This window comes from Sorex araneus, chromosome 5 (assembly GCF_027595985.1).
Source record: "Sorex araneus isolate mSorAra2 chromosome 5, mSorAra2.pri, whole genome shotgun sequence".
Taxonomy (NCBI): Eukaryota; Metazoa; Chordata; class Mammalia; order Eulipotyphla; family Soricidae; genus Sorex; species Sorex araneus.
Window position 1 is genome coordinate 49,928,472 of NC_073306.1, and position 22,100 is coordinate 49,950,571.

A 22,100-nucleotide genomic window follows, 5' to 3' on the forward strand; every position below is an offset into this window, starting at 1 on the left:
CCAACGAATTCAGGCTCTGCAGAAGCCACCATAAACTGGACCTTGGTTATATTTCAGGGCCAAATTTCACACCCCAAACGACTCTTTCGTTTGTGGGTACGGTCTAGCAGTCCCATTGTTGTTTTTGCTGTTGTGGTGGTTGTGTTGTTGTTGTTATTATTATTATAATTATTATTTTCACTTAGCGACTTGGTTGCTAGGAGAATGTTGATTCCTCTTTTACGCAAGCTGTAAAAGGAGAGGGGAACTGCTCCCCACACCATAGTGACTGAGCTAATTCGTAGCTCTCACTCCCGGTGAATTGAGAAAGGAACATTTCTCAAGACATGGCTCAAACAATTGATGTAGGCTTTTGGAAGGGAAGGTAGAGATTTTTGTCTTGGTGTTTTTGCTGTACTTGGAGGATGACCTCTCGTTTTTAAGCCTCTTTTACATGGGGCATTTGAGATGCATTTGAGAAATCCGCAGTGCGCCTAGGACCTAGGAGAGCTGCCCAGCCCTGCCCCTCCCCTCCTTTCCCTGGCTTCCCCTTACCTTTCTGAGCTGTCTGCCTGCCTGGTACCCTCAGGTGGTGGCGCTGGGGGATGTGCCGGATGGAACTGTGGTGACTGTCATGGCCGGCAACGACGAGAACTACTCTGCAGAGCTGCGCAATGCCTCCGCCGTCATGAAGAACCAGGTGGCCAGGTTCAATGACCTGCGCTTCGTGGGCCGCAGTGGACGAGGTGAGCAGAAAGCATCCTGCACAGCCCAGCAGACACTGCCTGTGGCTAGGAAGGAGGGATCCCAATGGTAGTCCCAGAAACAGATTCCTGGCTCCCCCTCTTGTCAAGCAGCTGCTTATAACCCTTTGTGGTGTCCCAGACCCCTCTGAGGATGCGGGAAATGCTAGGGTCTCTTAAGACACAATTTTCTTCCAGTTTCTGGGCTTTCCTAATTCCTGAAGTCCTTTTCTCTTTCCCTGCCCCATTTTCCTTTAAAGCACCCTGTTGTTGGGAGGGATCTCAGATGTACATACTCCAATGCGGGCAGAAGGGGGGGGGGCTTTAGTTCTTTCAAGAGGGGAGATTAGGTAACAAATCCGAAGCATCCCAGCAGCCTTTTACCGGGGCAGACTACACAGCCCTCCCCCACCTCCACCCGACCAGCTTTGAGGATACCTCTCCCGGGCTGTGGTCTCCCAAAGCTACGGTTTCCCTAGCCCTTTTGGCCATACGATGGTTTAGAACAGAAGTGCAATGCAGGGTGCTGAATGTGGGGAAAAGTAGCTCAGAGGCTGCCATCTCCCGCTGCCGCTGTCTTATCTACCTGATGAAGAGAGGCAGGACCAAAAGCTGCGGTGGCATTGAGTGGCACACTGACTGCTAGAACCAGAAACCCCATCACTTCTGGTCTGGAAAGCCTTCCTGCAAAATGGGAAATTGAGGACTCACTGGCCCTTTAAGACAGCATACTGAAAGGTGGGGACAGCCCTTCACATGTAGCTGACCTGCCCCTCCAGCTTCCTTAAGAAAGTCTGCAAGGTTCCCTCTGCCCTGGGCTCACAGAGGCTGAGGCAGAATTCTACTTTTCATCACCAATAAACAAGACCTTCTCAAGGTTTTAGTTCCCTCTAAGCCGCCAGCCCTACACAGAGACGGGCATCTGGGCACCATTTTTTTTCCCCTCTCCAGCCGTTCAATGTATACATACAAATGTCAAACATATTTTGACTTTTCAGCATTAATTAAAACCAGGGCATTATTTGCATGTAATAACTGTTTACTTGTTACTTTTTATGAAACCGAAATAGTTTACATTCTTTCAAACATTTCCTGTTCCTGTTGGCTCCCTTCCCCACTCGCAGATTTCTTTCAAACGTTGCCCTTAACTGGTTGCAGGTTGATGGATGGAAAATGTTTGCTTTTATGAATTAAGCTTTCATTGCTGCTCCTAATTAGTCTCCAAGCCCCTTTTGTCATCCCCAATCTCTCAAACCTCTTGCAACTTAATCCCAGCCCTGGTCCTGAATGAGAGTCCCTTGCCAATGGTGGGTGGTGGCCGCAGTACAGTCTCACACCGACTGTGGCCAGGTTTGCATAGCTGGGGCGGGGCTGGAGTGTGAGGGAAGAGATAGGGAAGGAGCGGGAGCCCCCTTAGAGCTGCTTGTGAGGCTAGCAGAAGGGGAGGTGAGTGCAGGGAGCCCAGCATTGGGAAGGTGGCCCCTGACTCTGTCCTAGGAGGTGAGATCTAAAAAGAGAAGTGGTTCTCCAGGTTACTGAGATTTTATTTAGCCATTCTACTGCCGAACAGGAATTCTTTATGGCTTTTATGCTCACATACATGAGCCCCATCCCCTAGTGTCTGCAGGGAGGGAGATGGATTCCCAAGTATACTTTAGCCTTGAGCTTATTCGTCATTCTCATAGCCATTCTCGCCCCCATCTCAGCAGTCTTAGAAGGCTGAAAGAGAGAGGCCTAATGCCCCTGGAACTTGACAGGGCAGTCAGACCTCGGATGTTCCCCGGATGTTCCCCGCCAATGTGGATTTCAGTACTCTGTGCCGACAATCACTTGCTGGATGACAAGAGGCAAATTGCTTGACCTCTCTGTGCCATCATCTGTAACATAGGGGTGATAGTGGCATATATTAAGAGTGGGATGCGTGTTAGAGATTTGTTACTTCAAATGCTGGTACTGGGAGAGGTCTTTGAAGTTCCTTTGAGTGGTGACAGTCACTCATTCTCTGATTATGGTGCGGTTTGGGCGGGGGTGGGGGAAACCCAGAAGGTGTGCTTTGCTCAGTGGGTGGAGTGGAGGCGACCAGCAGAGAGGCAGCAAGGCAGAAGGGGGTCCTGTGGCACACAGCCAGGCATTTGCCATGCCTATCTTGCCTGCTGGGAAATTCCCGTCTCTCTGAGCAGGGTGGTGACTGGCACCTGCTGTTAGGGCCATGGTGGGAGTTGGGATGGGTTGAGGGTTTGGGAGACACCAGAGTCTTTCCCTGGCTCTCTTGACTTCAGCCAGGATAAAGAAAACAGGTGGAATTTTCTGTTAGTTTCCTTGCCTTTTTATTCCATGAAGACTTCATGCCGAGAGCTTTTTGTGAAACACATACATACACCCCACCGCAGGGTGTGGAAGGTGTGAACCAAGAAATGGAAGGAAATGGAAGGAAACCAAGTCACTGGTTTCTCCTGCAGTGATTAGAGCTGAGGTTCCTGTCCCAGACCGCCCATTCTTATAGCAAGTGCTTTGTAATGCACCTCTCTGAGCCTATAGGGACAGGCATGTTGGCCCAAAATCTGCCTGACTCCTGAGCAATCATGGGGCAGGAAAGTACTTTATCACAGCCAGCCTATTGGGGATTGCTGCATAGTGGCTAAATGTTGACCCCTCTCAGATGAAGCCCATGATCACCACAGTGGATTGTAAAGCCAAGGAGTTCCTCACTCAAGTGTGAACTTGACTTTGCCATCATCATATGCTTTCCTGAGTATGTGAACAAACTGAACAAAATTCAGAGAAAAAGAATCTTCCATCCTAGAATATTTAATAGGTACTTAGTGTGCAAAAGGGGGGGAAATTAGGGGGTTTTTGTTGTTGTTGTTGTTGTTGTTAAACCGAGTTAGCACCCTGCCTCAGAGACTCTTTAGAAGTAGGTATTGTACCCACGAGAAAGAGGACAATTCCAGGGCCAGAGAGATACTACAGTGGGGAGGGTGCTTGCATGCAGCGACCCTGGTTTGATCCCCAGAACCACACATGGTCCCTCCGTCCCTTCTAGGAGTCATCCCTGAGCATACAGCCAGGAATAAGCATAACCAGGTGTGCCCCACCACAAAAAAAAAAGGATAAAGTGGGGAATAGGACTGTTCCATTTCCCGCTACACAGCTGAACATTTGTATCCCCCTACATCCTCTTGAAGAACCCACATCACAAATCTCCATAATGCCTTTACAGGGTGGCCTCTGGTCTAAAAAATGAACAGAACCTGAGTCACTGAACCATCCTGAACTGATTAAAGAGGAATGTGGTGTGTGGACAGAGCTTGGGGTGAGCTGGATGTGTGGACGTAGTCCTAAAGGGGACCACTGGAGGTAGAGGATATTGATGGCTTGATGGCTTATGTTAAGAAAACCCAGAGGGGCCAGAGAGATAGCATCGGGTTAAGGCCCTAGCCCTGTATCAGACTGACCCCCATCCCCAGCACTTCCTGGTTCCCTAAGCACTCCTGGGAGTAACCCCAAGCATAGAGAAGAGTGGCCCCTCAAACACAGAGGAAAATGCAGAGGCCGGATACAAGTCCTTCCTGATACCTGTGAAGCTCCTATGGGTGAGGTTGGCCACATAGTAGCCCAGGTCAAGAGGAGCAGGGTCTTGTGCCACCCTGGAAGTGCATTCTGATAGTTACAGGGGCCTGAGGCCTCTCAGAGCACCAAGGGGTACCTGCTGCCCAGGCTGCATCTTTTCTTCCTCCACCCCAGGCCATGAAGTACACTGAGTGCAGTTCCTGGGGATCTGTAGTTGCAGATTTGTGCAGTTTCCAGCTCAGAAAGGGAGAGAGAAGTGGATGAGCAAAGCCAGAACTCAGAGGGAGCTTCCCCCACCCCTGCTTCCAGGTCCCAGCCCCTCCCTTTCCTCTTCCCTCCCTCTTTCCCTCTTTTCAGGTACTGGGAGGGAGGGACAGTGTGTGGCTTGCTGTGGATGGGGCTTTCCATTTCACGGACTTAGTGACTGTGTGGAGGGGCAGGGGCAGGCTCCAGTACATTCTACCCTTCCTGGGCCCTGCCTGAATACTGTGTTTTTTGGCACCTCACTGCTCCCTGGTGAGATTCAATCTTCTCATCTGTAAAAGTGGAGCTGCAATCTCTGCCCTTTTATTCAACTTACGGACCCTGGGTGAATACCTGCAATGTATCAAATGCTGTCCTATGAACTGGAAACACAGCAGTGACCAAGACACAAACTCTGGCTTCCAGGGAGCTCATAGTCTAGTATAAGGAGACCCCTTCCCCCAAAAAATAAATCAGTGAATTATTATTATTATAAAAAGCACTAGTGGGCATTCAGCAGGTGGTGTGGGTGTGGGAAGGTGTTTGATGCTTCCGATTGGGCTTCTTAGCATTTATTTATTTACAGATGTTATTTCTGAGATGTAAATTGCCTCTCCCCAAAAATAAACTTAAGATGATGTTGCTCAACAGGACTGTAAGGAATATGATATCTATCCAAGCAGTCTTTTCTAATAGTAAAAAGAACGGTTTTTGAAGGATAAAATAAAATATAAAGGATTGCAGTAAAACCACTGATCTTAAAACAGTGAGAAAAATATTCAAAAAATTGTGAAATATGTGCAGCTTTTCTAGAACATTCAATAACAAAGGGTGTGATGACGACTGTGATTTTGAGGTTGTGACGAGCATAGAAGATATTTAGAGAAATCTGCAGCGTCTGTAATGTGATATGTAAATATCTGTGACGTCTGTTGGCGACAAGGTCAGAGTGAACTGCTGGAATGCCTCTGCTTGGCAGCTTGTGTTCATACTTAAAAGTGATGCTGGGGGCTAGAGCAATAGCACAGCGGGTAGGGCGTTTGCCTTGCATGCGGCCAACCCAGGTTCAATTCCCAGCATCCCATATGGTCCCTGAGCACCGCCAGGAGTATACCCTGTGCATCGCCAGGTGTGACCCCCCCCCCCAAAAAAAAGTGATATTGGAGCCGGCAATAGTACAGCGGATAGGGTGCTTATCTTGCACATGGCCGACCCAGTTCGATCCCCGACATCCCAAATGGTCTCCTGAGCACTGTCAAGAGTAATCCTGAGTGCAGAGCCAGGAGTAACCCCGGAACATCACCAGATGTGATCCAAACCAAAACGTACTCAAAAGTGATGCTGAGGGGCTGGAGCAATAGCACAGTGCGTAGGGCATTTGCCTTGCATGCGGCCAACCCGGGTTCGATTCCCAGCATCCCATATGGTCCCCTGAGCACCACCAGGAATAATTCCTGAGTGCAGAGCCAGGAGTAACCCCTGTGCATCGCTGGGTGTGACCCAAAAAGAAAAAAAAAGTGATGCTGAATTCCGTCTTGAGAGTAGGAACAATGCAGCTGCCACTCCCCCACAGCCCCACCTCAGTACAGGGGTTCTCTCAATTCTAAGGGGGGACCACAGAGGCCAGACGTTCGTTAGATATGCTTGCTGAGGCAGGCCTTCCTGAGAGGAAGCATTTTAGTGGAGACCTGGAGGAAGTGAAGAGGGCAGTGGCTCCGGGGCTCCTGGAATCAGATGAGGGCTTCCTGGAGCCAGGCTTTGCCCGCGGTTTTGGGCCCCTCTGGCAGTGGTGGAGTCCCAAGCCACCTGGCTCTGGGCTGTCCACTTAAACTCTCTAGTAGCGAGGAACCCAGTTGCACCAGGTGATGATGGAGGGGCACGAGGCCTCAGGCTCCCAGTGTGGCTGGCTGGAGCCACTGCCTGTCTTGCTCCTAGGCCTCCTGGACTTTCTCTTTCAGGTCCAGGCAGAGTACTGTAGGGCCAGAGAGCAAGGGACCACCTCTGTTCTCACCCAAGACCTGGGACAGGTGTCAGCTGCATTTCCACTCCCACCTCCTGCTGTTGGCTCTGGAAAATTTCCCCCCTGTTCTCGGTTTGAGTCATACCTAGCTGACTCGCGCCCACCTCCTGTAAAACTGTCTCAGGAGCTGTGTGTGCGGTTCCTTAGTGCAGCCCCAGGAGTCCAGCTTTCTTTAGTTTTGAACTTTACTTGTTTGGGGTCAAAAACTTTCAGGACATACAAGACCAGCGGCGCAAGGAGAACACAAGTGCTCAGTCCCCACCGCACAAGCTCTCTTCCCCACGTGGGAATGTGAGATCTGCCTGCTTGCCAGGGAGAATTGTTGGGAGTACAGGGGAACAGCAGAGGCACTCACTTTCCAAACCAATTCTGGAGACGTACAAGGACCCATTGTCCCTGCCCTCAGGGAGACCCCAGGTCGAGTTCTGGGGTTCAGAGATACTCAGAGGCAGCTGGGAAGGTGTCATTTGACATGAGGGCGTCTGCAGAATTTCCCCTCCCACCCACACCTGTCTCATACAGCCTTGAGGCTTTGGATATAATGGAGAAGAGTGAGCTCCAACTTCAGTAAAGATGCAGAGAAAATAAGGATGCACTTTTGGGAGAGTAGTATAGCAGATAGAAGGCTTGCCTAACATACGACCAGCCCGGATTTAATCCCTGCCACTGATATGGTCCCTGGAGTCCCACCAGGAGTGATCCCTGAGCACAGAGTCAGGTGTGGCTCCCCAAAAATAAAAAATAAATATAAGGTTGTCCTTTGAGGAAGAATCCTAAGCTCATACTCTATCAACCAGGAGTCCCCAAAAGAACCAGAGAAATATAGAAAGCAGAGGGAAGGATGGTTATCAGAGACTTCCTATCTGTTTTCTGGGGAAACCTGTCTAAATTTAAAACAATCAGCAAAGTTAAAAAAATACATAATAGATAGAACTGAAAATGCAAAACAGCTTAGTGTCAGAAAGTGAAATGAAAGACCAGAGAGCTGGGAAACTGCCTCCAGTCTGATTTGAAAAGTTCAGAGGCTTAGCAGAGAATTTTTTTTTTTTAAGCACTAAAACCTTATAGGAAAGTATTTAAGAAAAAAACAAACAAACATGAAACAGTAATTTGTGATGGATTATGACAGGTAGGACACACAAAGATTTCAGCCTGACAGTAAGGAAGTGACTTCAGGGGCTAGAACAGCATGTGGCGGACTGAGTTCAATCCCGAACTTTGCATGGTCCCCTGAGCACTTCCAGGAGTGGCTTCTGGGCCCTCTGAGTACTGCTTAGGGAACCCACCCTCCCCAAAAATAAAATTCAAAGAGCATTTCCATCTTGATTGAAGACCTAATGGGGCTGCTCGCCAGGCAGCGACCTCTTGCTAGTGCCTGCAGAGAACAGGCCCCCCTGAATACAGCCTCGTCCTCGGCTCGGCGAGATCACTCACCGCTGCTTGGAAGCCAGTCTGAGGAAATAAGCAGAGATGTAGACTTCTATAAAGAGAAGGTCGTTTTCATTTTATTTTCAATGGTAAGAAAAAAATTATTATTTTAAAAGATTTTCCCCTCTCAGGAATTTTGAATGGAGACTTTTGAGCCAAATGTCTATCTAAAAATAGAACAGTTCTGGAAATAACAGTTGTGTCTACGAATGAAATGTCTGCAGCTCCCACATCCCTCCTCTTCCAGCCCCAGCTGCACACACCAATGCGAAATCTGCAGCAACGTGATTACCTGACAGTGAGGGAATGGATAAATACAAACAAGATGAGGCTTCCAAGAATAGAAATATTTTGTAGCCATTAAATGTGAAGGTTGGGAAGATTTTTTAATGGCATGGAAAAGTGCTTTTGATGTTACATTAAATAGATCTTTTTAGACATAAATTCAAAAATATATGTTAGTGTCCCTGTAGCATTGTAAAGGCACATATCCACACAAGAAGGATTGGAAGAGAAAATACACAAATGTCCACATCTCTGGCTAGTGAAACCGTGATTTCTCTTTTTTTGTTTTGTTTTCTGTCCTTTGGGCTGCACACACTGGTGCTTAGGGGCACGGGCTTGGTGCACAAGAGTTGCTCTGAGAGGTGTTTGGGGAAGCAGACAGTGCCAGGGATTGAAGCCAGGGCGCCCCCACATGCAAAATTATATGCTCTGGCCCTTTGAGTTATCTCCCTTTCTTCTTTCTTCTTATTTTTTTTTTGCGGGGGGAGAGGAGATTTTTGAGCCAGATCTGGGGGTGCTCAAGGCTTACTCCAGGCTCTGTGCTCAGGAGTCACTCATGGTTGGGTTCAGGAAACCATATGTGGTGTCAGGGATCAAACAGACATCTGGCACATGCATGTGCAAGGCAAGCCCATTACCTGCTGTACTATCTCTCCAGACCCCCCTTTTTATGTATATTTTCTCTGTTTTCAATGAAGATCATGAATTACTTTCAGAAATAAACATATGCTCCCATCTTTGCTTCCTTACTCCCAATTCATGATGATCTCTGGACAAAAGGAATAGCACAAAAGCCACGATGGAGAGGGAAGGGAGCCAGGGTAGCCAGAGCATAGTGTAAGGAGGTGATAAGTTAGTTTCTGACCCCTGGGGGCCTTCCAGGCCAGACCTAGCCACTTGAACGTCACCCAGAGTCCCATCATTTGCCCAGGTTCAAAGGACAGAGACCTGCCCCTTTGGGAAGGTGAAGGCCTTTCAGGATTGGGGGTGAGATAGGGGATCCAGGTGTTGTGAATGGTGCCGAGAGCAAATCTCTTACCTCCCCCCCCCTTTCCCCCACCAGGGAAGAGTTTCACACTAACCATCACCGTGTTCACCAATCCCACTCAAGTGGCCACCTACCACCGAGCCATCAAGGTGACTGTGGATGGACCCCGGGAACCCAGACGTAAGTGCCAGACCCCCTGGCTGGGGCAAGGGTTTGGCCTGGGAGAAGATGGTATCGATGCCAACACTTGGTCTGTGTGTATTGGGGGAGCTTGGGCCTGTCCTCCACCCCACATTCAGGTGTGACTGCTGCCAACACCTCGCTCTTGGCTCAGCCTCAGACTGCAGGAAGCCTGCCAGGAGCTGGCCAGTGACAGGCTAAATTCCTTGATCCCCTCTTGGGGGCCTAACTGCCCCTGGGACATGTAAGTGAGAAAAGGTTGGCTCTGCTCAACCCAGCCTCTTCTGGGTTCATAAGAATGAACATTCAAGAATGTGGCTGGGACATTCTTCTTCTGCCACCTGCATCAAAAACGGGAGCTAGTCTGGCTGAGAGGCCAAACCCCCTCCTTAGAAATTCTTTGAAGTGACTCACTTGAGTGGTTTAGAGCCCTTTGCTCCGGGATCCACATACTCCACATCAGTGTGGTGGGTCAGCAAGCCTTTCACGCGTCCCCACTCCATGCAACTCTGTGCTCATTGATGTTTATCTAGGAGGCTGTCTGCCTGGAGAATGAAGAACCCGGATTTAGTCGATTTTAACTGGACCGGGAGGTGGGACTGCCACAGAATAGGGCACAGGGCTGTGTCTGCTGAATGGGAGGGAGGGAGGGAGAGAGAGAGAGAGAGAGACAAAGGGAGAGAGAGACAAAGGGAGAGAGAGAGAGAGAGAGAGAGAGAGAGAGAGAGAGAGAGAGAAACAACAGGAGAATGGCTGTACCAGAGCATCATCAGGAATGACCCTGCAGGCAGGCAGCCCTGGCAGGGACCACCAGGCCTGGGTCTCCATCAGTCCTGTGTTTGGGCCCAATCCAAGGAAGTTTTCTATGATTTTCAAGGTGATTCCCTCTGGTTTCCCAGGGCTCTTGCGCCTACTCAGCAGCCCACAACCCTTCACCTCCCAGCCAGCTCCTACCTGATCTACTTCCTTTTGGAGGGGCTGTGGGTAAGAATGTGCCCCTGGCCATGGCCTTGATGATCCTAAGCATATGCTGTCTCCTGTTTGGTCTCAGATTTGTCTTCTGCAAACCAAATCAGTGACCTCAGAAGTTTTAGGTGGCAATGACTTGGGTACCCTGAAGGCACCAGGTACAAAGACAGATTGAGACAGTTGTTTACTTGCTGAGCCTGTGACAAGTTGCTGATCCCACTGGGCCTCATGTTGCACCCTCTTCCAGCAACTGAGACAGTGCCCCCAGACATGAGCCTGGAGCTCAGCAAGGCAACTGGGTGGCCTCTGGCTTGCAGAAGGAGGGTCCTTGTGAGTGGTGGGAATCCTGGTTCTCTTTCCAGTCACCTGCCTCTCTGCACTTCCACTGCCACCACCGCTGGTGGATGGAGAAACTCTTGGTCGGCAGCAGGGTGAGACCCCTGGGCCATGGTAATAAAGATAGAACATCTCCATACGACAGTCCTACTCTGGGTCTCCAGGAGCAGAATCATAAGGGGCGAGAGCCACAGTTGAGCCCAGTGTGAGGATATGTACTATGAGCCCCTCTAAAAACTCCTGTACATTGAGGCCTATGAGCAGGGGGCCAAGCGGGGTCTGAATCCTACATGTCCAGCCCCACTCAGCCCAGTGCCATCAGCTCTCCCCAGGGAGACTCCTGAGCCAAGGTAATACTCGGCCCTCCACGGTTGAGTCCTCTGCCTGCTTTCCTTTCCTGGGGTACCCCAGACCAGAGACAGACCCTCCTTGGGTTAAGCTGATGGGAAGAGGTACCCAGTGGACCAGGAAGCTGTTGCCCAATAGAGATGAGGCTGCTAGAGGAAGGAAAGAAGTTGGCACTTCCGATGGGCCCAGCGATATATCAGCATATGCTCCCCATTTACCAGGCCAAGGTCTCCACTAATTGACTTCCTCCCAGGAGGAAGTCAAAGCCAACCCAGGCTGGGGTGCCAGGCTAAGGCTATGGACGTGAGGACCCCCCACTCCTGTCCCAGGAAGACCCTCCACCTCAGTGTGCTCATTTCTAAAATGGGGGTGAATTGTAGACCTGCTCTGGGGAGTTGTTATGGGAATTAAATGGGTTACAGCGGCCTGACCCCATGAGAGGACTCAAGCATCCCTCATCAAGGATTTTCTGCCCAGGCTTTTCTCCTGCATGGTGAGCCCTGAGCTGGGGTGAGGGGTGAACTGTCTACTTATCCCCGAGGTTCAGCTGTGGCTTCTGCGGCCAGGTCGTTCCCCTCCAGCGCTTGGCTGGGTGTGCCCAGTGGGCAGCCAAGTGGCCGGTGGTGTTTGAAGGCTGCCTGTGTGGCCTCGGTTTCTGAGGTTCCTCATACCAGTGTCTCTCACAGGTGGCTGGTGGGACCCCAGGGTACAGTCAGGAGGGGGTGCTGGCAATTCAGGCTTGATTTGGGCACTGCTCACCCCAGCTTCAAGGATCAGCAGGTCCTGGGCCTAAAGGGGGAGGACCCTCGTCCTTCATCCTGCTAGTGAGGCAGGTGGCGTCTTGCCCCCAGATGGACATGGAATGATTCAACAAATATTTTCCTGGGCACCTGTTGTGTGTCACGCTCTGTTCTAGAAGCTGGGGACACTGAAGTGAGGCCAACTGACAGCCTCTGTCCTGTTGGATCACCAGTGGGGAGAAAGGGACAGAGATGGTAAACAAACAGGGTTGTCCTGGCCCAAAGGCACCCCTGATCAATCAGTGCTAGCACTGCATCATCCCCTGCACCCTCCTCACTGGCCACTTGCATGCCAACCCTCTACCCCAGGGTCTTTGCACCACCCTTCCCCCTCCTAAGAGTAGCCTACTCCTACCCCTAACTTGTTGATGGCTTGCCCCCTCCTTCCCACCCTGAAGGCCTCACTCCAACTTCTCAGGGAGCCTTCCCTGTTCACCTTGCTCCAGATTGCACACAGAGCCCCTTATCCATGCTGCCTTATTTTCCCCCAGAAGCCTATCATCTTCTCAGACTTGTGTCATTTACTCATGGTAAACGTTGGCCGTTTACCCCAACTCTAAGTGCTCCCTGAAGAAAGGGGCCCTTCGCTCTTTTTCAAAAGCCCTGGCATGGTTCCAGCATAAGGTGGAGCACTCCTAGGGGGTAGAGTCCCTAGTGAGCAAGGGCACAGAGTGACACAGAGGGATGCCCAAGGCTGAGGAGAGGATCCGGCTGGCTCCCGAGACACCCTTGATCCCCTGAGACTTCCAGCAGGAGGGAAGGAGTTAACCTCAGACCTCCCTGCTTCCCCTAATCAAGCCCAGGCTCCAGGAAGCCCCCATTGCAGCCTTGGAGGGAGCCGCTGGCCTCCCTGTCCTCTGGCTCCCTGCCAGCTTGTTTCCCTGCCCAGCCACCAGCCTCTTTCATCTGCTCACAGGGGGCCGATTCACGGCAGACCACCCCGGGCCCAGCACCCGCCTGCAATTCTGCGCAGTGGTTAAGGGTCGGGTGTAAATCCCCTAACAGGCCACAGAGCAGGCCAGGGACCCAGGAGGCCCAGGGCCCCACCCATGGCTGGTGGACACTGGCTGCTCTGTCTAGGATGTGGCCAAACCAGGGCTGGGCCACGCAGCTGAGGCAGCGGCCCAGTGGCTTCAGAGGATTGAAGGGCCCCCATCGCAGGGCCCAGATTGCTCCGCCAGGATGTTGTTCCTGTGGCCCTGCCTGGGACCGCAGCCCGTCCCATTGGCGCCCCATGCTCTCCCACCCAGCGGAGCAGGACTCGGAGCTGCCAGGCAGCCCAGTCTCCTCTCTTGGAAGTCTCCTAGCAGCTGAGCTCCGAGTCATGCTGGCAGTTCCCGGTTTGACATGTGCCTCTACGATCCCATCTGCAAAATGGTGGTGACCATAACAGCCACTTACAAGGGATGGCACAGTGCTTACCCATATAGGTGCCAGCTAAGGCGGTGTTCACTCATCGTGGAGGGCCCTCCTGGGCCAAGGCCTTGCTGCTGCCTGCTTATGGTGGAGGAAGTGCCCAGGAAGCATGGGCTGGTTTGTATTTCTGCTCCAGTCGCCGCTGCAGCTGCTGCACGGGAGGCTTAGCCTGCAGAGAGGGAGAAGGGAGGCTCCTGGAGGAGGGGCTCTTGGACTGCTCCCCAAAGCCCAGGAAAGCCTTCACACAGAGGCTGTGCCTGAATGGAGGCTTTGGATGTGGGAGGCAGAGAATACAGGGGAGATCCTGGGAGCAGCCGCAGCAGGAAGAGGTGGTGGGAGAGCCAGCGCCCTGCTCCCCTCCTCTGGGAAGCCTCTTTGACTGGGGGAACTGAGCCTTGCGACCTTACATCAGGGGCCTGTAGGTACAGTTCCAGAGGAGATACTGAGCAATAAAGGGCTGGGCCCTGGTGATCAAGGGCACGGCCCCCCGCCCAGCTCCCTCCATGGGGAGCGGAGTGAAAGAGGCCTTTTCTGTGCCCATCTTCTTTCCTCGGGCACAGGAAGTTCATTTCTGCTCCCAGAGTGCGGCACAGGCCCCGTGGCTCTGAGACTCTCTGGCGCCCTGGCCATGAGGAGCCGCCTGCCTCCGCTTCCCTTCGTCCCTTCTACTGTGACTTCCACAGCCACCGGGAAGCAATGCCTGAAGCGCTGCTCACACAGCCCTTGGCAAGGAAGGCTGCCCCGTGGGAGCCAAACAACATGCACTGAGCACAGGCGCCTATGGCCTCGTGACCAGGCTCAGATCCAGCCCCAGACCTGACCACATGACAATGGGATTGGGGGTCCTTTTGAAGATGCAGTGGTCCCAGCTGTCCAGGGGAGCAAACAGGAAGTTGGCCAGAGCAGAGCCCTGGGCTAGACTTGGCTGTCCTGGCTTTTTATTTTTTTTGGGGGGGGGCGGTGGTTTGGGTCACACCCGGCGATGTGTGTATGATTACTCCTGGCTCTACACTCAAGAATCACTATCACTCCTGGCGGTGCTCGGGGGACCATATGGGATGCTGGGAATAGAACCCGGGTCAGCTGCATGCGAGGCAAACGCCCTACCCGCTGTACTATTGCTCCAGCCCCTGGCTGTCCTGCCTTTGGTGTCATACCCAAGGTACAACCTGCTCCCTATCGTGGGGTGCTAATCTTGCCTCCCTGCAGGGGTCGAACTGGCACCTGTGACGGTGGCAATCCGGTGGGTGGAAGAAACCAGCAAGCCTTGTTTGGTGGCCTCCCACATGAGGGCACCGTACTGACACTGTGGCTGGGAGTGGGGCAAAGGGAGTGTGGCTGGAGCGAGGCCACGGGCTGCAAGTGTCAGGGCCCATCCTGGAACCTACACTGGCTGCGAACCCCACCCTCTCCATTGACTGTAAACACTTGGTCCACAGTGTGACTCAGAAATGGGGCTCTGTTTGCCAGTGACGGTAATGACAAGGCCTGAGGTTTAGCCCCAGCTTTTTTGTAGCCCTATTGGCACACTGGCATCGTGTGGCTGACTAAAACACCAGATTCTTTGCACCCAGCCTGCAATCTCCACCCCCAGGCCTGTCCTGCCTGTTGAGATTGTTCTGAATCGCCAGCCCTGTCTGTCCCCATTGCCCTGCTGCCTTCAGTGTCCACCCAGCATGGGCAGCCTGAACTCCAGCCCGACCTAAGCATATGCTCAGTTCTCAGTGGCTAAGGTCACACAAGCAGGCAGAAAACAAAATCTCCACCTCGAGTGGGTATTTGTTTTCAGTGTTTGAGTTGTCAACAAGTAGAATCCAGGAGATGTCACATAAAAGTAGGTTGCAACTCTCACTAAATTGGAAGCACTCATGACACTGGTTTCACCACCACCACCACCACCACCACCCCCCTCCCCCCCACACATGCACAGGGCACCTCTGGCTTATACAGGTTGGCAGCTGCACCTCTTACAGGCGCTTGGCCTGTCCTACCACCTATCTCCCACCAGCCCACCACAGGGACCTGAGCCCTGAGCCCCTGCTCCACCCAACCCCCATCAAAACCGTTCCAGTAATCTTTTCCTCTCTATTGTGGGGGCCCTGGCTGGAGACCATGTGACCTGGTTGCATAGGGCCCAGGGCCTCCTTGGAGCAGAAAGTGGGGCTTCCTGGTTCTCTCTGAGTTGCTGGGCCCACTGTGATTCCCGAGGCTGTCCCCTGCTCACACCAGTGGCTCTCAGATACACGTTTGGACAGAGGTGCATCTAGAGCCTGGGGATCTGTGAGCAATCCCCTGCAACCCCAGTAGAAAATCAGAAGTCAGGCCCGGCCCCTTGATCCCAGGGCTGGTCACCAGACACCAATCACTCGCACACAGCCCTGCAGGATGCTGACTCCCAGACCTCCGGGGCCATCCAGAGAACCACACAGCACTGCACCCCCACGATGTGTCAGACTTCCTCTCCCTAAGCCCGTGCTCCACACCTCTTTTCCAAGGGCCCCCAGGTCCAGGAAACCCTTCTCCTTCTTCACTGTGTGGTTCAGGCAAGTCTCGTCCTCTCTCTCTTGATAAAAACAGGGTAGGCCACCCACCTGCTGGCTGCTGCCTCCTGGCAGGGCTTGTGGGGCCAAGTGGTTTAGCCTTGGTGTTAGGCTGAGCTAGATAACATGTAGCCCCAAGCCCACATCTGCCCTGGGGGCCCTCATGTGTCATGAGAGAGCATGCGACCAACCTATGTCCCTCCTAGAGGCTGAGCTGCGGGCAGGTGCATGGCAGGCGAGAGCAAGGGCCATCCCCTGGCAGAGTGGGTGGGTGCCGCACAGCTGGAGTCAGAAAGGCTCCCACAGCTTTGAGGGAACTCAGCTTTCCTTGGGACTGAGGACTCTTTCGTTGCACAACGGAAGAGGGTGGTACTAAGGAAAGGATGGCACTCAGGAGACATTCACTCATTGCATGAGTGACTTGCTGTGCTCCCGCTGCACAGAAAGTCAGCCTAGAAAGAAAGCCCTCCATACCCATGGCATCGGAGGTGGGTCAGAGGAGCGACAGGCCTCAATGCAGGCTCTCGTTTGGAAGATGTGTGTGCATTGTTTGTGTAGTTAAATGAGGGGCCGAAGAGATCGTATAGCGAGATGGCATTTGTCTTGCACATGACTGACCGCGTTCGATCCCTGACACCTCTTATGGTACCCCAAGGGTAAACCCTGAGCATCACTGGGCATGGACCCAAAAAGAAAAGAGAACATGAGTAATTAAAAAGGTGTGTGTGTGTGTCGTGTGTGCATCTGTATATGCACATGTTTGAGCATGTGCATGTGTATGCACATGTGCCCAAGAGGGAAGTCCCTGAAAATGTCATGTCACTCTCAAGAAGCCAACCTCAGGGTTGGCCTCAGCTGCTGCCCAAAGGCAGGCATGACTCCGTGGACCTGCCAGCACCTCTGAGCCTGGGAGCCTTAGCATGAGGGGGGTGACTGAGACAGGAAAGAAGTCTAGGGGTCCTGGTAGCTCAGGGGAGGAGCCGCAGTCCATCAGGGACCCTCTCCCTTTAACCCTTGCAGGGCGAGGAAGGCAGTGGGCCCTGGGGGGCAGAGGTGACAGCAGTCCTGAGTTAGCACCGTGCTCTGAGTTGAGACCCTCTGCACTGTCTGACCATGACTCCCTTGTTCTGCAGGGCACCGGCAGAAGCTGGAGGACCAGAACAAGGCGTTCCCTGACCGATTTGCAGATCTGGACCGGCTGCGCATGCGGGTGCCCGCGAATGCACCCAGCCCCCGCAGCTCACTCACCCCAAGCCACTTCAGCAGCCAGTCCCAGACCCCCATTCAAGGTAGGGCACTGCTGCAGGGGACAAGAGTGGACTGTTGTCCACCAGGTACTGGCCATCTCATCCAGACCAACAACCCCTTGAAGATGGGTGGTCCCGGTTTGTGAGGGACACTGGTTCCCACTGGTACCCTGCACAGGATTTCCTGTGGTTCCTCATTCAGTGAGTTTCTGTTGCTGCCACTCATCAGTGCCTGGCCCCGAGAGCTCTCTGTTCCGTGATCCGACGGCTGCTGTCGGACAGGACTTGCTCCAGAACCTGGTCCAGCTAAGGCCTCCCCTCCCCAGTCTCACCTTTCTCCTCTAAAGGGGAGGGGGACACCATTGCAGACATGCTCCATGACCTGCCCGTGATGTATACCCCTGGGGGGTGCGCAGGATCACATAGGAGCACCCCCAGCCCAGAGACTCCTGCAGGAGGGGGACCCGTCTGGGAAGGAAGCTGCTTCCCGTGTGGCCTTGTGGGAAAGGACTGGTAGGAGGTCCTCATGCCTGCCGCCCGCGCCCCCACCGCGCCCCAACACTGCTGGCTCCTGTGTCCACAGGAAGCATTTGTCAGCCTGCACACCTGACCCTGCCATGGGCAGAACTGAGGTTCAGTCAGGGAGCCCCAGTATTGGGTTCTCTGGCCCTTTAGGAAGAGAGGTCCCTTCCATAGGTGTGCGGACGTAGCTTCCATAGGGGGTCAAGTGCCTGAGAGAGTCTCAGGCAGGCCTGGGGTGAGGAGAAGACAAGGGCCCCCGAGACCCTGCCTGCCCCACCCAGCCAGCCAGTGTAGCCCCGGCCCCGGCCCCAGTAGAGGGATGGAGGAAAGACCCAAGGGAGCGGGAAGGAGCAAGGACCTGGCTAGAACTCTCATCCTGCCAGGCACAGGCTGTGCCATCTTGGGGAAAGGCACATCACCTCTCTGAGACTTGTTTTCTTATTTCTGGAGGCAAAAGCCGGGTACCTGTCCCAGAAGGCTGTGAGCAGGCAGGGCCGGCTCTAGAGCCTTCTCAAGGGCCTGCCCTCCCCTCAGACTCCATTCCACGGGCCCCCTTCAGGACACCTCATCACCACATCTCTCCGGGCCTGTTGATAGCTCTGACCCCCTGGCTTTGGTCACTGGAAAGCAGTGCCCCAGCCCCTCTATACCCTGTGAGATATACCCTGTGAGCCGGAGCTGGCCCCCCGGCTGCAGCAGCCACAATGGGGGCTTCTCCCAGCTCAAAGGGCTCATTCACCGCGCAGCAGCTGGGGCAATTGGGAGAAGAAAATAAACATTTCCTCCCAGTGTTGGGATTGGCTGTTGGACAGCAACCCGACAGCTCGGGTTTCCCGGGATAGAGGGTAGTAGGGGGTGGGAGCAGGAGGGCACCCCTGCCCTAGAGAGAGGGCAGAGAGGTCAGGGCAGGCCCAGCTCAGAGCCCCATGAGCTCAGGAGCCACCCATACCAGTCCGGGTCCCCTTGAGAGGCCTGCATCTCTAGGGGACCCTGTCGGGTGCCTTTGCTTTGGAGTGGGGTTCCCGCTGGGCAACACACAGTCCCGGGAGCAGAGCAGAGGTGTCAGCCCTGGGCCCTGCTGTGCCTGAGTGGTGGGCATGACCAACAGGCCCTGGGGGTTCTGACATGAGCGCAGTAAGCAGGCCCCCTTGACCTAGAGGAGAGGTTCCCAATATTCCTGATGTTCCCAGGCACCCCAGGCCCCACCCCAGGCTACAACTCCAAACCTTGAACCTGGGAACACGGTTCCCTTCAGATTCACACTCAATCCAGAGCGCTGTGCTGAAAGACACACCGAGGGCTGACTAGGAAGAACCCAAAGCCCAGAGAAGTTCCACTTGTGACCTGGACAGATACCTCAGGCAGATGTCTCACTTCCCTTCAGCAGAGGCCTCTCCAGCTTCCCCTCAGAGCCGCTGCTGGGTCTCAGCGCTCTCCTCCTGCTGCCGTAGGACCACCCCATTGGCAGGGAACAACAAAGGCTGGTGTCAAGCTCACCTTTGTGAGTCCTGGCTGCCTGCTGTGGACTGGTTTGAGCACTGCCGTGTGCCCGCCCCCCACACGCACACATACATGAGTCCTCACCGTGCGCAGTCTCAGCACTGCTCTTGCCTGTTTGCTGAGTGGAGAGGCCAGGCCCCAGGGTTGCGAGACTTGTGCGGAGACACTCAGGTCCCTAGAGTCTGTACCACGCAGCCCCCGGGGGGCCTAGCAGCTTGGGGCAACTTGCAGAGCCAGAGCCCGCAGTGGTGGTGGGCTGCAGCTGACCATCCTCTTTGCTCTCCCCCAGGTACCTCGGACCTGAACCCCTTCTCGGACCCCCGCCAGTTCGACCGCTCCTTCTCAGGGGTGCCTAACTTCCCGGAGAGACCCTTCTCCGACCCCAGGATGCATTACCCGGGGGCCATGTCTGCGGCCTTCTCCTACAGCGCCACGCCCTCAGGCAGCAGCCTCAGCGGCCTCAGCATGCCGGCCACTAGCCGCTTCCACCCCACCTACCTCCCGCCGCCCTACCCTGGGGCCCCGCAGAACCAGAGTGGCCCCTTCCAGGCCAACCCATCCCCCTACCACCTCTACTACGGCACCTCCTCCGGCTCCTACCAGTTCTCCATGGTGGCCGGCAGCAGCAGCGGGGGCGAGCGCTCGCCCACCCGCATGCTGGCCTCCTGCACCAGCAGCGCCGCCTCTGTGGCCGCCAGCAGCCTCATGAACCCCAGCCTGGGCGGCCAGAGTGACGGCGTGGAGGCCGACGGCAGCCACAGCAACTCGCCCACTGCTCTGAGCACGCCGGGCCGCATGGACGAGGCCGTGTGGCGGCCCTACTGACCACCTGGGGGTCATCGGACTGCTCCTGCTGGCAGCGGGGACCCCACGAGCCTTGCCAGCAGTGGCTGACTCAGCTCAAGGCTCAGGGCAGGGATGGGACATACGCTCCAGGGCAGTCTTGGGCCTGGGGTCCCTGGGGCCCAGGGCCAGAGCTGGTGGGGGGCTCTGAGAGCCCCTAGTCCAGCCACATCTCTGTACAGAAGGGCTAGGAGTGGCCCCAGGGCACCGCCCCAGCCTACATCCTACTCATCTCATCCCAGTTCCCACAGGAATAGACCCTCCTCCTGGCATCTCCCTGGAACAGCCTGGCTGCCACCCAGCTGCCCCATGTGCACAGGAGGCCTGGGGCTCGGTCCAGAGGCCAGCTCTGCTGCAGAGAGGCATTGCCTGCACGCTCAGTCTCAGCTGCAGGCCCAACCTTCCCACCGACCATCTTCCTCAGAGGCACTGCACCCACAGCCCAGCACCCCCGGCCCCATTTCAGGAATCTAAACTGGAAGTTGTCCCCTCCCAGCCCCTGAGAGGGGTTCCTCTAATTGTATGTCTATGGATGGAACCATCCAGAGAACCCAGGAAATCAATGGCAGAAGCCAGCCCCTCAGTTCTGCTTCTCCACAATTTCTAACAGTTGAGAAGCACCCCCTCCCCTCCTCAGCTGTTTGTGGGCCCAAGGCCCTGGGGTGACTCATCTTAAATCAGCAGGACCCCGCACTAGGCGGGCTTACATGCACTTTACCCGCCCGGGGCCTGGGACGCCCCCTCCTCTGCACTTGTCTCTAAATGGCTGGTTGGGGAGAAAGTCCGGGGACCAAGCGGGTCCTAACAGAAAAAGGGAGAGAGGTGGCACTGGGCCTCAGGTTAGCTTCTGTCCACCAAAGTTTAGGCAGGCTAGGTCACGTCCCCTGTCCTGAGCCTCTGACTCACAACTGCCCTTCTCTGATCAGTCTGCTCCCAAAGCAGCCCAGACTAAAAAACCAGCTTTAAGGCTGACTTTAGAAACAGAAGCTTCATCCAACTTTCAAACACGAAGCCTCTGCCAGGGCCCAGTGAGGGTGAACTCCAGCCCCCAATCAACCCGCCCCCCTACCCCCACCCTGCCCAGCTCAGAGATTTGGGAGAGGCCCTCAGGAGTCCCTTCCCCAGCCTCCCCGAGGCTCCCACAAAAGGCCCACCCTGGTGCAGAGAGGCCAGAGTCATCTCCATGGCACTTGGATATTTATCCCAGGAGAAGGCCCAGTGGATGTCCTGCAAAGGGCCGTCCTCCGATGCTGGGTGAGGAAGTGCTGTCCCCGCCTCACCACGGGGACAACAGACCTGGCCGTTTCTGCTGCCCAGATCCTCACTGCCCAAGTTCTCTAGTTACAGACAAGCATTTATGGACCAGGACAAGAAAACATGAGGGCTAGACAGCATGTGGTTTTTCATAATGGCTTCAGCCACATCCTCTGTGAATGTAGAAATCTCTACAGAATGCTCCTTAGTGGTTGTCTCCATAAGCACCCCTGGCCCACCAGGCCACCCCCAATCATACCAACAGCTAGACAGACACTCTAGGCATTCACTCTGGCCGGCAGGCGAGGAAGGCTGCTCTTCTTCCAGCCCTTTTGGCTGCCATCCTCCTTGTCTGCCCTCACTGGAAAAAGCAGTCTCCATTTCTTCACAACAGCTCCTGGGGGGCCCCTGCAATCCCTCCATCCAGGGGGCTCCCCCCCCTCTCAGGAAACAGCTACAAGTCCGTCACCCTGGCACCACCTTTGTTCCTTTTCTCTGTGGTTCTAGACTGGTTCCAGACCCATGGGGGAGGAGGCCCCCTGGGTTCCCAGTGCCCAGCACTTTGTAGCCCCACCCCCAATTACTACCCCTTCCTGAGACCCAAGCCCCGGTGGGGATGGGAAATCAATTGGCCCACCCCTTGACAAAGTGACAGCAGCCAGGCTGTGTCCCTCTGGCTCTGAGACAGGTGGCCTGGCCTAGTGGGAACGGCCCCGACTAGAGAGTGGTACCAGCAGGCACATGGATCTGGAAAGCACAGGGAGCTGAGGGATGCTGAAGCATCTCACTGGAAGCCTGGTGGTGGTGGGCACACATCCTTTGTGACGTACTGTTCCACTGAGATGTCACCTCTGCCACATTCATCTGTGAAACCATCCCAGGCAGACAA

The 22,100-nt window shown here is 54.4% G+C and overlaps 1 protein-coding gene across 2 annotated transcripts in view; it reads left to right on the forward strand.

Annotated features, from left to right (window-relative positions):
* The window catches only part of RUNX3 (RUNX family transcription factor 3), a 53,572-nt gene extending 33,563 nt beyond the window's left edge, over positions 1–20,009 (forward strand). For both annotated transcript variants that reach the window (XM_055140357.1, XM_004603455.2), the window contains 4 exons: positions 569–725; positions 9,332–9,436; positions 16,979–17,134; positions 19,404–20,009. In XM_055140357.1, the coding sequence (XP_054996332.1) occupies positions 569–725; positions 9,332–9,436; positions 16,979–17,134; positions 19,404–19,939 (954 nt within the window). In that variant the 3' untranslated portion in view covers positions 19,940–20,009. The remainder of the gene's footprint in view (positions 1–568; positions 726–9,331; positions 9,437–16,978; positions 17,135–19,403) is intronic.
* The last annotated feature ends 2,091 nt before the right edge of the window (positions 20,010–22,100 follow it).